The sequence below is a fragment of the Lutjanus erythropterus genome, chromosome 9 (genome assembly GCF_056507025.1).
Source record: "Lutjanus erythropterus isolate fLutEry1 chromosome 9, fLutEry1.hap2, whole genome shotgun sequence".
NCBI lineage: Eukaryota > Metazoa > Chordata > Actinopteri > Lutjaniformes > Lutjanidae > Lutjanus > Lutjanus erythropterus.
This window is the reverse complement of record NC_139325.1, coordinates 32,566,901-32,581,764: the sequence shown is the minus strand read 5'-3', so window position 1 is coordinate 32,581,764 and position 14,864 is coordinate 32,566,901. Positions and strand designations below refer to the sequence as shown.

At 37.3% G+C, this 14,864-nt stretch overlaps 4 protein-coding genes and 1 long non-coding RNA gene across 5 annotated transcripts in view; all 5 read right to left on the bottom strand.

Annotated features, from left to right (window-relative positions):
* Positions 1 to 14,864, bottom strand: part of LOC146321879 (cell adhesion molecule CEACAM5-like) — a 31,983-nt gene that overhangs the window by 11,506 nt on the left and 5,613 nt on the right. The gene's annotated exons all lie outside the window — the stretch shown is intronic.
* LOC146321883 (cell adhesion molecule CEACAM2-like) lies at positions 4,935 to 7,203 on the bottom strand. The gene is made up of 5 exons (XM_084725753.1): positions 7,063 to 7,203; positions 6,648 to 6,971; positions 6,207 to 6,482; positions 5,294 to 5,539; positions 4,935 to 5,192 (listed from the first exon to the last, which is right to left on the bottom strand). The coding sequence occupies exons 1-5, from the start codon at positions 7,100 to 7,102 to the stop codon at positions 5,113 to 5,115; spliced, it is 966 nt and encodes a 321-aa protein (XP_084581879.1). The 5' UTR covers positions 7,103 to 7,203; the 3' UTR covers positions 4,935 to 5,112.
* Positions 9,250 to 10,531, bottom strand: LOC146321882 (cell adhesion molecule CEACAM20-like). Its single transcript, XM_084725812.1, is given in 4 exon segments — positions 9,250 to 9,523; positions 9,526 to 9,768; positions 9,935 to 10,247; positions 10,502 to 10,531. Coding segments are annotated over 4 exon segments (636 nt in total). The 3' UTR covers positions 9,250 to 9,473.
* LOC146321881 (uncharacterized) lies at positions 10,856 to 12,081 on the bottom strand. The gene is made up of 3 exons (XM_084727174.1): positions 11,984 to 12,081; positions 11,566 to 11,616; positions 10,856 to 11,337 (listed from the first exon to the last, which is right to left on the bottom strand). Exons 2-3 carry the CDS (start codon positions 11,609 to 11,611, stop codon positions 11,009 to 11,011), a joined length of 375 nt encoding a protein of 124 aa, XP_084583300.1. The 5' UTR covers positions 11,612 to 11,616; positions 11,984 to 12,081; the 3' UTR covers positions 10,856 to 11,008.
* On the bottom strand, positions 12,272 to 14,064 carry LOC146321880 (uncharacterized). Its single transcript, XR_014771413.1, has 4 exons — positions 13,920 to 14,064; positions 13,702 to 13,739; positions 13,507 to 13,603; positions 12,272 to 13,368 (listed from the first exon to the last, which is right to left on the bottom strand). It is a non-coding gene; the product is annotated as an uncharacterized LOC146321880 (long non-coding RNA).

Here is a 14,864-nt window from a genome sequence, read left to right as displayed (position 1 = left end):
TACATACTAACATCAAGTTCAATTACAAATACTGAGTTCACCTTACTTAAACTTGTTATTAAGCCTCATTTTAAATAAGTTACTTGTACTTTGAAGTCAAAAAAGCTGCCAAACTCACTGTACTTGAGTTGGGTTCACTTAAACAAACCAAGTACTGAGATGCAGTGTTGGGCAAGCTACCTGGAAAAAGTAGTTAGCTAAGCTACAAGTTATTCTACATTAAATGTTATTCTTCACTGAAGCTACTCACCAGAGAAATGTAGCAAGCTAAGCTACAATAAAATGACAAAAGTAGCTTAACTACATCAAAGTTATTTTTTAAAGTAAAAATAAAGTATCTATGTATCTGTGTCTGTGTTTAGTAGTGTATTTATTAGCCCCCTTTTGTACTAAGAGCCATCTACACAAATATCAAATTATTTATTTAAACTGACCACAACAATTTGGTTTTGTAGAGAAGTTTGTAAAAAAAAAAAAAAAAAACCCTGCAAAAGTAATATTTCTGAGTAACATAACCCAAAGTTATACTTTTCAGCTTTTCATTTTCCTACCTCTTCCTGCCTAAATTCCCTTCACGCACACACACAGTTTCATTATTTTGCTGCCAAAGGACATGTTGCTAGCTAGCGCCATGTTAGCTGTTGGTGTTTGCTGACTGAGTTGTGAAAATTAGCTTAGCTAGCGATCCGGAAATACCTGAATGTGTGTCCTAAAAATTTGTTGGACGTCTTGGATGTTGACAGGAGGTTCCTTTTGGGGTTCCACAGTAAACACCGGAACGTGTAACTGTTCTGTGAGGACTCCATAAATAACATGAACTTGTTAAGGTTAGGCCACGGAGACTCACGACACGTACACGTCTCCTGCTGCGCGCCTTCCATCCCGCCCCGCTGCGACAATTCGCGGCCATTTTTTTCTACCCAGTCTACGGCGGGCATCAGCAAGAGGGCAGGTACGTGACGTCACATGGAAGAGACGCATTTAAGGTTTAGAAATGCGTGGGGAAATGTAGCGTCTGTGGACGCTACCGCGTTATTTGATCACTAAAGTAGCGCAACTACTGAAAAGCTATTCGATGAAGAAAACAGCGACGTTACGACCACGTTACTGAGAAATGTAGTTAAACTAGTAACGCCGCTACTTGTAACGCCGCTACTGCCCAACACTGCTGAGATGTTATGTTTTTTTCAGTGATGAAATGTAACTAAGTACATTACGCTTGTACTTAAGTATCCCACAAATTAGAGCCACTTTACATAAGTGAAAATGAAAAGAGCCTCTAAAACAAATGGACTCAAACCATCCAGTTATTGAAAGTAAAAAACAGACTCACCTGGCCTCTGTAGGCCTGTTTGTCTTTAGATCAGGGCTGCCAAAACTTGGCTCACCATAATGTTTTATTCAGCCCACCAGATGTGTCTACCTTTAATTAAGAATGGATATATGACTTGTTATTTATGCAGTTTTATTTTTGTCTGTCGTCTTCTTTGTCTCTCTCGCCTTTCCAGTTTACCTTTCCCTGTCTTGTTCAATAGAGGCAAAAGCGCCCAAATAATATATAAAAAACCTCTTTAAATAGGATCCTTTATTATTAATTATTTGTTATTATTAATTATTTACAATTATGTGGATGCACAAATTATTATTTACTTTTGTTAAAGGCATTGTATGAAAACTGTCATCATCACTTATGACCCGCTAGAAGTGGTTGTTGGTGGCTGTATCTGCAGAGATCCTGCTCTTTGCCTGTGTTTCTTATGACTTTGCTGTGCTTGGGATGTTTTACCAACCCAGCTGTTGGAATTTGACGTTCTGGGAATGAGACACAACAATAAACTATGTTTCTGGTGTGTTTATGAACAGCTGTTCTTCTACTGAATCTATACCTTTAACATTACAAGATAGGTAAACTGTAACATCAGTGTCTATTGGTCTTGGCAGACGTCTGCACTCTGCAAATAGCCTTTTAGTTCAATCTTTTTTTTTTTTGCCACTGCACATTAGCTGCTGCATATGCATTACTGTGCTCAGTAACAGCATCAACCACTTTATTAGAGAGAGACAACCAGAGACATGCAGTTATTTCTGTCAACCTACATAGAGAAAAAACATCTACTTTATGCCCTTATTGTTGGATGCAAATGCAATGCAGTTATGACAAAGACAATCAGTTTGTCCTTCCTCCCCTTTATTTATTTCTAGTGTTGTTGTTTTTTTTAATTATTACCTTTAGTGTTACAGTTTTAACGACAAACTTTTTTCTGAAGAACAAGTGCTGTCTTTATTAAAATACATCAAGACTTATCATGACTGAGTATTTCATGGTGACACCTTGAAATCTGTTCCTACACTCTGGCATTTTCTCATGCAGTCAAACCTTTACCCCCTCACTGTGTTGCAGCCTACACAATATATTAAACTGATATGAATTTACAACACGGTGCACTCAGTCGTGATAATAATAATAATAATAAAACCACTTGCTGTACATAATGTGCTCTTATTATGGGTCGTGCTCTGATGTTAAAGTAGTTCATTGACAATCACAGTGACAATCTGACTGGTTTTAGCTGCATACAGTTATTTATTCCTCTAATTTTGTGAGAACAAATTATGCTGTTGTCATTGTTTACGACCTAAACACACTGGTATGATACACTGGTTTGCAGGTATGACAACTGTTAAGCACAAGTTTGTCTGTCAACACGTGAACTGTTCATAGTCACGGAATAATACAAACAAATGAGGCATAGTAAGCAGCCAAATGTGTATTTCACAATCTGAGTATATTACACACTGGGAATCATTAAGATGTTGACAAATTTTGCTCCAGCAAGCAGAGAGTTCACTCACTCAGTACACTTCTACTTTCTACCTTGGCTGTGAAATACAACAGATGATAGGTTCATATGCAAATCAGGTTGTCCAGTTCTAATAAACCTTTATGATGGTTATAATATGATAAGAACTCGATAGCCACTCTGCCTTTGTGTCATAAATACAGCTGTTTCAGGCAGTATAAGACAACAACAAATCAGTAAAAGACAAGGAATATAGTAGCAGAAAAAATGTCTACATAAAAAAATGCAAACAGCTTCACAAAAAAGATTTTTATCTAGGAGAAACGCATATATAATGTGGCTCTATCTGTCTATAAACAGAGACTGCAGTCTGCAGTGTGGCTCATTGGCTACTGGCATGACTGGCAAACCACAGAAGTATAGAGTAACATAGGTCGCATGATCAAAAAAAGTGTTTATATCATGTTGACACTTTTGTGACACTGGGTTGCAATCAGATTTACCAATAAGAGATTTCTTGAGGATCGATGTATTGTGTCCCAATCTACCACAAATCCCACCAATGTCCCTCATCTGTCCACTGCCTTTTAGTTCCTTATACACAAATGTTATCACTTCACTAAAGTTAGCTATGTCATGAGCAAAATGACATACTGATTTGGACGGTGTGATATCAGGACCTACTAGGGTTGAATCAAAATCTTGCAAAATTACAAAAAAACACAATTTTAATATATTTTTAATTCTCATTAATCAACGACTTTACAGACTTTTTGTGCAAATTTTTTTTCATGCTTGGAAGGGAGGGTGAGGCAAGGTGTTTGCAATCTGTAAGCTCAGTGCTAATTTATAACAGTGATAAACCCAATGCACAGGAAAGATTTGTGAAAATGGACTAAGGTGACAAAGTTTAATGAAGTCACATCTAGTGTTGAAACATGACTCAATAAAACTTTGTCGTCTTAGTCTGTGTGCTCTAGTAAACTCTGGACCTTTCTAAAATGACCAGACTGGCCTGCAGTTTCTTGTGAGTCAGTTGAAGCGCATTTAATCTTCTTCATTTGTCTAATACAGACACCACTGTGCCTTACAGAACTGCATGGCTCTAGACCGTAGTCTTTATATAATGGACTAACCTCTACCTGCCACTGTTCAGAGATTTTTGCTGTAACCCCAATAACAATGGAGGTGAATGGAATTCCATTTGTGCTGCTCAAAAAAATACTTGACAGCAATTTCCCTCTCAGGAAAAAATTACACTTTTACATTTAATAATCCACAGATCTAACTGTTGGTTTTTGCGTTGGTAATTTCTGTGAATTACACAGATTATATAATCTGGAAAAGTTTGTAAGTTTTCAACTCTTGCAGCTAGTCCAAACCATAGACCTCATTGATCTATGCACTTAAGAAAGTAGGTGATTAATGCCTTTTACTACTGAAATACTCTTCTGATAAAGTGCCCTTGTCCTCTAATCATTTAAAGTATGTTCTCTTTTCTATTAACACTGGTTGGCCCCAACCTTTCTGTTCGTTTTTGCTGCTAATGCTACTGGTCGTGGTCAAGTCATCAGTGGTCAGTTTTGGGTATAAAACTGCTGTTAAGTCTATTTAAGTGAAGGTATATGGCAGCATGTGGGCGCACGTTTGTGAAACAGAAATAATTTTTAAAAAATGAATAGGAGGTACATGATGGTGTTCATTAACATATGGCAGAATCTGATATAGAGTTTTAATAAAAGTTTATTATGGTGACAGTTTGATAAAATGTTATCAGGTTTCCACAGCCGTTATAGAACATTAAAGGCTTTATCAAAGGGTCAGTGATACAAGAACAAAATGTGTCAGGTCTGTTATACAACAATTGACATGTCATGTAGTGTCAAGACTGATTTATGACAGCTGAACTGGTCATGAGACCAGAGCTGCTGTTGGGACAAAATCTACCTGTTTTCTGAACGAGAGGCGACATTTCAGTAATTAGCAGTACTTCAGTTGCCTTAATATTAAAGGAAAAGAAAAAAATAGTATTAAACTTGTCATTAAACACAATCATGAATGTCACAGCTGTATTTTACTGAGGAACATTATAAAAATACTGCAAGGACAAAAGCAAATGTGCAAGACCGCTGGTTTGTCATTTTATCGTTTATTATTCACAGCTTTGTTATCTGATCATAAAATTTACAATGCTGATAAAGTGACACAACAATGAGAAACACAGAGAAATGATACAAAATAAGAACCATTCTTGATCAAAATGAGCAAACTCATTATAAAACATCTATTCCCATAGAGGAAAATGTAGTCTTTAGACCAACATGAGTCGCACCGAGGTCAGGACAGTGCAAACCAACATGGACATAGAACCACTGATGGGAGTAGAGGAGTCTGGATCAAAAGAAAAAAAGCATTACTCTGTCTTTTCCATTATTTGCAATCACACATCAGCATTAAACAAGTTAGAGAGATGGGCAAGAGAGCTCATATACCAGTCAGTGTGTGGAACGCAGTGGCCTCCTGACCAGTGATGGCGTTACGGGCGGTGCAGGTGTACCTCCCCAGGTGCATCTCTTCCATCTCGTGGATGTAGTGCAGGGGCCCGAACATCTTCATGTGCTTGAACCTCCAGAAGAAAGTTGCCCTTGGTAGGGAGTCAGCAGAGCACATGAGAGTGACGCTCTCCTCAAGTTCTGCGCCGATTGGTGTCTGAATGATTACTGGTTTGTCAGGTCCATCTGAACAGATTAAGAAGAAGTGGAAAAGGTCATTCAGAAGATAATGTTTATATGGGCATCAAGGGTGCAGATCTCATTACAACTAGGTGGGGGAACAGAGCACTGAGAAATCAATTCTGCCCTGCTGAAGCAGAACCGCTGTCTCTGTTTTGATTGCTGTTTCTGCTTGCAAGGCAGCCTTTTCGCGTACTTTAATTTTCGTCAGTAAGCAGCGCTGTAAATTGCTGTGGAAGTTCAGGCTAACGTTGGGAATTTGCAGCCAGCATGGAAAACTGCCAGGAACTGCATGCAGGCATTGATGTGGATTGGGCAGTTTTGCAGGGCCCTGGGTCTAGGGGAGGCTTTCACATGTAAATGACAATGCTGTGAACTATACAAATGCAATTAGGTATATAGAAAAATAAGTATAGATAATTTGTAGCTTGAATAGTTTTGCATTATGTAAATAATGTAAGTAACATAAGCAAGGATGCTATGATGCATGAAGTCATAGGAGTGCCATAAAAAAGACACAAAACCTTCAAAAAGTGTTGTTTTTATGTGTGAATCATTTCTAAAGCTGAGTCACCGTCTATTACATATGTAGTTATTGGGATCTGCACCCAGGTTGAACATGCTCAAAATGTATAGATGTTTAAAAAAATAAAGTACAATCAAAAGTACTTACAGTAGACTGTAAGGTTGCATGTGGCTGCATCAGAACTGAAGTCATTGCTGACTTTGCAAAGAAACTGTCCAGTGTCTCTCCTGTCCACGGGGCTGATAGACAACACCCTGTTGTTGGCATGAAAGCTGAATCTCGCTCCAGGAGCCAGAGGTTTGCCGTCTTTCATCCACACTCTGGTAGACACGACACCTTCAGCATCGCAGGTTAGATTCACAGACGTTTTACCTTCGATTAAGTTTTCGGTGGGGCAGGCTATAGTGGGTTTTGACACTTGGGCTGTGGATGAAAAATAAATACTTGATAAAGACTTGTTGACACCAAACCGAAGCAATGTGACAATGCATTTAATAAAGGAACATTCTTATTCCAAATATATCAATATAACACATGCACCTCTTTCCCAACATTAAATACAGTGTCAGATTAATAATTTTTACTTACTCAACACCACCAGTTTAGCAGTTCCTTGAATCTGCTGTGCTCCACGTGGGATGATGATTACTTCATATTCTCCGTTGTCTTTTTCAGTCAGGTTCTTCAGCACCAGAGATCCAGTAGTTTTATCCAGGGTGACCCTGTTCTCATAGCCTTTCCCCACTACATCTATACTGGTGGATGTTATTACATTGGTGGTACCATTGAAGCTCCAAGTGAGTGCCAGAAAAGGTTCGGTGGCCGGTTTTAGGGATGTTTTGAAGGTCACACTCTCCCCTGTTGCTCCACGAAGTGAGTCGACAGTGAGTATACCGGCTCCATAGCAAAGGCCTGCAGAAGTGTGAACATAGTTAACCAACTTTTCACAACCTGTAGTTCTATCGATCATTAATTTAAAAATAATTTGTAATAAGTTTCTTACCCAAGGAGAGGAGCACAAGTATGGATGATCTGAGAAACATGGTGTATCCTCTTCTGATGTTATCTGGCCTTCTGCTGTCTGTGCGTGTGCAGCGATGGAAAAAGTCCCTGAGATTATCTGCAATAAATGAAATGTGTCATCAAGACGTCCTCACACTTGGCATGCTTAGTTATTACCTCTATTAACCCTTTGTTATTGTGGTGCTCTTACATAACAAGCTAATAAAACATGCATGCTCTGAACACCAGAAATTATTCTTGTTCTTCACTATTATTCTATAGTTTATTCACAAATTTGATCATGTCAGATGTTTTAGGACAAGAACCATGACTGGGACATTTCAGGACTGCAATGAGAGAAATGATCATGAATAAAAAGATAAAATGCCCACAATAATATAACTACACTAAGTATATAAATATGAATATATAAATATGTACATAATATAATACAAATGGGACATGTTAGTAAAAAAACAGTGTTAGCATTATTTGCAGGCTAGCACAGCTATAACAGGTTTAATGTTTTAGTCCATAGTCAACATCTTAGTTTATCATGTTAGTATACCAGCGTTGCTAATTAGTACTTGATGGCACAAGATGAAACGTCAGGAGATCAACAAAGTCATCCTGATGGGGACATGAATATTCAAAAGACAAGACATTAGGACAATGACAACCAATAGTTGTTGAGTCACTCAGCTGACTAAAAATCACCATGTTAACTATTTTTGTTAATTTAATTTAATTTTGTTTAATTTTATTGTCACATTTCGTCTTTGACTACCAAATACAACTGGCAACCATCACAGACGGATACTGAAACCAAAGTGAATCAGTTGCTCATCTCACCTCCACCCTGTTACCATCCCAAACATCCCTTGATTCAGTTAAAGTATGTGAGAGTATAAAGATTTCAACTACTTGCATAACAGGAGCTCATTTGATCCTTCAGCTCAGAAGTTTCAAACTCAAGTTGGCTGGGGGCCTCTGCTGGACACAAGCTCAGCAACTCTGTCACTTTGTTTGGTCTTTAATAACCCTGATAGAAATGGCTTCCAGAGCATTGCTGATTTTGTCTGTGCTTTTGTCGAGCACCGAATGTGTTTTTATTTCGGTTGTATATGAAGGGGTAGTTTAAATTTGCATGAAACAGTTAGTAAAAAAAATATAGTTAAATAAAACAAAATAATTTTTGTAGGCTGGATTTTATTATATCATGTTGAGGGAGGAGGGAGGGGTAGTTGGGGCTGAAAATGGCCCCTGGGCGCACAATTTGAGGTCCCCGCCACAGGTTTTTTTTTTTTGTGCGTGTGAATTTAGTCATAATAAGTGTTAACTCATGAAATGCATTATTTTAAAAACATATTTCATTCTGAGTTGTCTATATATTGTATTTCTACCTTTATTATGGACTATTACCAACATGTGTACTCTCTTTCCTATTTCAATTCAGCAACAATACTGTTCTAAATTTCATCTAAAAACTAATTCTCAAATTATATGGACAATAATTTTGCTATATGTGCTCCTATAAATGTTTAATATTTAATGATGCAATTAACTCAAACTTAAAAGATGTGATTGTGTCTTGAACTGCTGTTCATTCCCTGCACCGCTTCCACAGAGAGTTAAATATCCAGGAGGTTTTACATTAAACTCCAAGAAGAACTGCAGTTACACCACAGGAGGGCAGCGTAGCGCCGCTGTGAGCATGAAAGTGCCCTGCAGATTCAAAGGATTTATTTCTTTATTCGGGCATTTTGCAAGACAGTATGTCAAACATTTTTGTTAGTTTGGACAAGAGTTATGTAATTACAGCTGCTGGGAGCACGTTAATCAGAAGGACTGTTGAAGTCTGATGTTTTCACTTGATCTCAAAGCTCAGCCAACAATCCTGAGTGAACTCCAGAGGCAAAACGTCATTCAACAATCAACATTTATTTTGTTTCTTGCAAGAAAAAGGAGGGAAGATCAAAGGTATGAATGCAACTAAATAGTAGGAGGAAATATATACAGCTAAATACTATAAAATTATATACATTTCCACAGTTGCCAGTGTTTGACTATTATATTTAATTTACACATTAATATTTTGCATGCTGTTTTTAAAAGATAACATATTGTAATCTAATGTATTGAATTAGAAACTGCAAAACTGTCTGCTCCCAATCGAAAAATCATTTTTTAACACACTGGACAAAAACAAGAATAGCAAATATCCCCTTACAAAAGAAATGACAAAACAAAGTGTATAGAAATAAAATAAATGAAAAAGGTACAATGGGCTGACAGTTTTTCATTGATAGTAGTATGCCAGAATTTCCATGTAATACATTCAAATTAACATGTAAGAATAATAATAAGAAGAATCTTTAGGAAGGCTGCTGATCAAAGTTACAATACTGTAGATTAATTGCAATATTGAAGGGTATCAACAAAATCTGCAATCAACACCATCTTACAAACAATTTATGGACCTTTGATGATGTTTTCCCAGTTATTGTATTTGTGGCTTTACAGGTGTAGATGTCACTGTCAGATAATTCTGCCTCCTTTTCGATCACAGAAGAATTGTGTATCTCCATCCCATTGAGTGTCCAGGTGTAACTAGCAGATGGTTGGGACTCAGCAGAGCAGGTTAACGTGAAGAGTTCTCCAAGATGTACCTCACTGACACCATGGATTTTAGCATTTTCTGGTCCATCTGAATAACAGATTGTAAAACTGTAAAATTACTGCAGCACTAATAATAAAGAACATAAAATTTGTTCAACGATTGACTTACAGACCAACAAACAAACATTTCAGTAGTAAACTGTTATTTAAAGTATTGATTTTCATTTTGAACAGTAAACGTACAGTGTACCTACAGTTAACAATCATGTTGTATTTAGTTTCAGCACTGCTGACGGGGTTGCTGATTTTACAGGAATATTCTCCACTGTCTGTTCTCTTCAGAGGGTGAAAAGACAGCACTCTGCTCTCATCGTAAAGTTTTATGTTGTCAGCCAGGATCAAATCTGAGCCATCCTTCATCCACCTTCTGGTAAGGATGGAGCCGGCAGCGTCACATATTAAGTTGACGGACCCCCCCTCAATCATCACGTTCGTTGACGGTGTAATAGAGGCAGCTGATATTTTCTCTGTTGGGCAAAAGAGAGTTACTGAGTTACTGAGGGTTGACTGAGCAAATAAAAATGGTTATTCATTTATTATATATTTGTTTTTCATTTTAACATTTGCAGGTTTGAGCAACATGTAGCTCAGCCATGAGTTGAAGATGTGACAAAACGTGTTTCATTACAATCACAATATTCTTAAGTGTGTGTGTGTGTGTGAAATTGGAAAAAAAAAGATTATATATTTGCCACCACCTAACAATGTGAATATTGTTCAGTAGGCGGAAACAAAGTAGAGTCTTGGAATGAATCCCATACAGTATTAATGAAACCATGCTGAGAATTCATGATTGGACATTGACGTTTTTCAGACTGAAGACTAGTTCAGCCTTCTACTCTGTAAAATCACAGAGTAATTAAGTAAAGCAGCAGTAGGGAGGCCTTAATGTGGCTGTGTCACACATCATGCTCATTACATTACTGCTCGTTCAAAAATGGATTCAGTTCATTTCAGCTCAGCTGAAGTTAATATTGAGGCTTTAGCAGTGTGACAGATCAAGTGGGTCTAATCCAAAGTTAAAGCCTTTGTGGTGTGAATTTCCCTTCTTTTGTTTGTGGACAGTCGTCTCTAATAGAGGGACAGTAACAGACAGAGGGAATGTCAAATGAATGGTCAGTGTGAACATGACACGTGATTACAGAAAAAACATGATTCATGCATGATCTTATGGGCATTTAAAAATAATTTGAAAACCACCAATATTTATTTATTGTTCAGTTGTTATATTTAATCTCCATTCAGCAGAGGTGCAACATGTGAAACATTTACTCACCATAAACGTTCAGTCTGGTGCTTCCTTTCTTCAGTGGTTCTCCATATGATGAAATGGTAACACTGTATCCTCCACTGTCACTAAGAGCCACGTTCCTGAGCTCCAGAGATCCAGTAGACATGAAGAGGGTGATCCTGCCTTCATACTCTGGTGCAGTTATGTTCTTACCACTAAAAGTGATTATATCTTTAATACCAAATTTCCAGCTCACTGATCTAACTTGGCTTTCTGTTGGAGTCAGTGTTGTGGTGAACATCACCGTCTCTCCCACAGCTGCATTCAGAGGACCGTCTGGCAACAGACCAGCTCCTTTGGTTAAACCTGGAGGAGACATACAGCTCTGAGAAGGACTAATAAACTGAGTACATTAAGGTGGCCACTGGGACATTTTTTCGGTGCATTATGGTTCACATGTTTCTGTTAAGTGACCCATAAGAAAATATGGAGTGGATATAATTTGACCCTGTTTAGTACCGATAAACAATGATTAAATTTTGATAAATAAGTGAATATATACTTGTTTTTATCTGCCAGGTGGTAAGAGCTCACCTGAGAAGACTCCCAGGATGATGAAGTGCATCACAGCTGTTTTCATTTTGTCTGCAGGAAAAGAAAAGGAAGAGAAAAGAGGAATCACACTCCGTCACTTCACCTTTGCTAATATCAATTTAATGCGTGTTGATTTCAATATATAAAGGCAGTACAAGGAAATACAGGACAGTGGGGCTTTTTCCATTATCAAACCTCCAAGTTCCACCCTGATCACCTTGTTGATTAAGGTGGAACTTGACCCTGTTCCTCTTGTTGATCATTAACAACTGTCAAATTGGCATAACAAAGACATCTCGAACGATGTCAACTTCACATTAAAAATGACACGATTGGCTAAATGACACTTTTATGCACGCACCTTCAAATAAAGTGTGACTGGATACTGAAACCAAAGTGAGCCACTTCTTGATCTCACCTCCGCCCTGCTGCCAGGTTTTCTCGATCCCGGTCGAGTTACAGCTGGAGCAGCCAGAACAACTGCAGTCACACCAGGAGGGCAGCGTACTGCAGCTTTCAGCGTGATTCAAATGTCTGATCTCATTATTCAGGCCTTCAGTTTGTAGATCATTTTAGTATAAATTTGCACAAGAGTCAAATAATGACAGCTGTCAGGACCACATTTATAAGGAAGAAAGTTAAGGTATGATTATTAGTTTTTACTTCATCAGTCAACAGAAAGGTTTGGAGACAAATTCATTCAGCCATTAACATTTCTTAATTGTTTGTATCTATTGTTTCTTACAAGTAAATGGAGAAAAAAATATGCAAAAATTCAAGAATAATGTAACAATAAGAGGATACAGATACATAGATATACACTTAAAATCTGATTTCCACAGTGGCCAGTGTTTGATCATCATATTTAAAGACATATTCAGTTTCTGGTAGAACCACATGACAAAAAGTCCAAAATATTATTATCTTGTAATTGTTCATTAAAAATGTTGAGGTGTGAGACAGGAGAACAGATGAAAGCCAGCATTGGATAGATGCTATAGAAATGTAAATAAATACAAAAAGTAAAACAAATGGACACAAAATACAAAACAATAAGTGCAATTATTTATTATCATTATTTATTCACTTATGTATTCATGAGTTTGTCAGGGAGATTGCACAAAACATTGTAGCAGGCTAAAATAACAAGATGTGCAGCCCATGCCCCCTGTTAGGCTTTTCTACTGAAAAAGGTCATGACATAAAAAAGCAAGAATTAAGTTACTAAGTAAAATTAAGTACATAATTAATAGTGAAATGCATACAGCAACAGAAATCATTGATCACAGATTTGGTTTTATTTCAGCCATGTGTTTCACCTTTTCACTAATTATTGTTTGGATCAGTTTATATTTTTATTTCTGGTGGTGGTGCTGAACTTCTTTTACTGAGAAAGACGACTGACTTGAAAGTGAATTTTCACTGATTTATGGACAAAATACAGATTGCCAGATTGCTCACACATTTAAAAATCAATTTGACAAAAGAAAAAAAACAAAAAAAACTGTCAAAACTGAGTAACTTGTAGTTGTAGCGCTGTGGGAAAACATCACAGTATTGTCTTATCATTGTAAAACAGTTCAGGTTTTTCTCTGCTGTCTTGCATATTTTCTCAGATTTTGTCAAATTTGCGTTGGGAGTCCAAAGTGACCCCTAAAAATTTTAAATCATTTTACAAACGTCATTTGGTTTCATTGTCCTGAAAAAAGACACTGACACAGTCTTATCAAGATTCAAGATGATTATTTTGGAGCTTTGTTGGTGCAGGTGAAGATTTTACAAGCGTTTATATTTTGTCATCATCTGCAGGACAAAAACAAACAAACAAACAAACTGATTAGTGTAAAGCAAAGAGTTTATGGTCTGTATGATAATTAGTGGTCAGTAACTGTTGGTCTATTTTCATTTTCTCTATATCAGAATAATGAGTTCAAAACTTACTTTAAAAGGTAGTGCTGGTGAGTTTATAAGCTGTCATATGACACTGAAGGGTTCTCATACACAATCGAAGTGATCTCATACACATTTTTTTCTACTTCTAGGCAACAAAAGAAAGTAAAATAATTTAGCTTCATATGATTTTTCACATGTACAAATTACTGTATGTGTAATCTGTAATATCAGATAAGCACTAACCTTTCTCACCACATTCTGGTGGAGTGTCGTTGTTGACTCTAAATATTAAAAATAAAAATTAACCATTGTTCAAATGTGGTCATGCAATCAAAATTCAAACTGTCACCTTTCACCACTTATGTATGTTTTTTTTTTCTTCTATTAAGTGAAAATTGTGATTCATTCCTAAAAATAAAAATTGGCTTTGTGGTTACACCTTAAAGCTATTTTCCACTTACCTTTTTCTATAAATGCGGTACCCTACAAAAGCAGCTGATCCACAGATGATCAAACATGTGATCATTCCGGCAAACCAGATCCAACCAGCTGAAGAGCCTGATGTTTGGTCTGGGATGGCACGAATAAAAAGAAAGTAAGGTAAGAACATGAACACTGTAAACAGGAACTGTCTACAATAATTTATGTGATTTCACTGGTATCCATCTGATGAGCATCAGGATACTAACAGGTGATACACATCCTCACCACAGACTGTTCACCCTGCTGCCGTGTGGCAAGAGATACAAAAATGCTGCAGCACGAGTCTGAAGAAGCAGCTTCTTCTCTCAGGCCCTGATTTCATCCTCAGCACTCCACGGTGCAAAATACAATTTGTTTAATTTTTACTATGAATTATTATGTATTCTACCATTTATTTTACTGTAATTTTAACATTTGTTTGTGAGTAACAAAAGGATAGCTTCACCCAACCGGCACTGACTCAAGGACACCGCTCTAGGCATCACTTGAGTATTAACAATATCTGCAATCGACACCATCTTAGTACCTGTCACAGACAATCCATGGACATTTGATGACGTTCTCCCAGTTATTTTATCCATTGCTTCACAAGTGTAGATGCCACTGTCAGAGAGTTCGCTGAAGTGTTTGGTGAACACAGGAGAATTGTGTATCTCCGTCCCGTTCAGTCTCCAGGTGTAACTAGCGGATAGCGTGGACTCAGCAGAGCAGGCTAATGTGAAGGGCTGACCAAGACGTATCTGACTTGGACCAGTTATTTGAACATTTTCTGGACCATCTGAAAAGCAGATACTTGTAAAAAGTATTACAGCAGCACACATAATAAAAAAAAATAAAGAACTTGTTTAGTGTTTGGCTCAAAAGTCAGTAAATGTACACTTACACTTAACAATCATGCTGTATTTGTTTTCAACACTGCTGAC

Excerpts from the sequence above, each read along its gene's own strand:
- LOC146321881 (XM_084727174.1), bottom strand. The coding sequence starts at position 11,611 with ATGAAAACAGCTGTGATGCACTTCATCATCCTGGGAGTCTTCTCAG. Across the intron at positions 11,338-11,565 it reads CATCCTGGGAGTCTTCTCAG|GTTTAACCAAAGGAGCTGGT; the intron begins GTGAGCTCTTAC and ends TGTCTCCTCCAG.
- LOC146321883 (XM_084725753.1), bottom strand. The coding sequence starts at position 7,102 with ATGTTTCTCAGATCATCCATACTTGTGCTCCTCTCCTTGG. Across the intron at positions 6,972-7,062 it reads ACTTGTGCTCCTCTCCTTGG|GCCTTTGCTATGGAGCCGGT; the intron begins GTAAGAAACTTA and ends ACACTTCTGCAG. Across the intron at positions 5,540-6,206 it reads ATGCAACCTTACAGTCTACT|ATGGACCTGACAAACCAGTA; the intron begins GTAAGTACTTTT and ends TAATCTGTTCAG.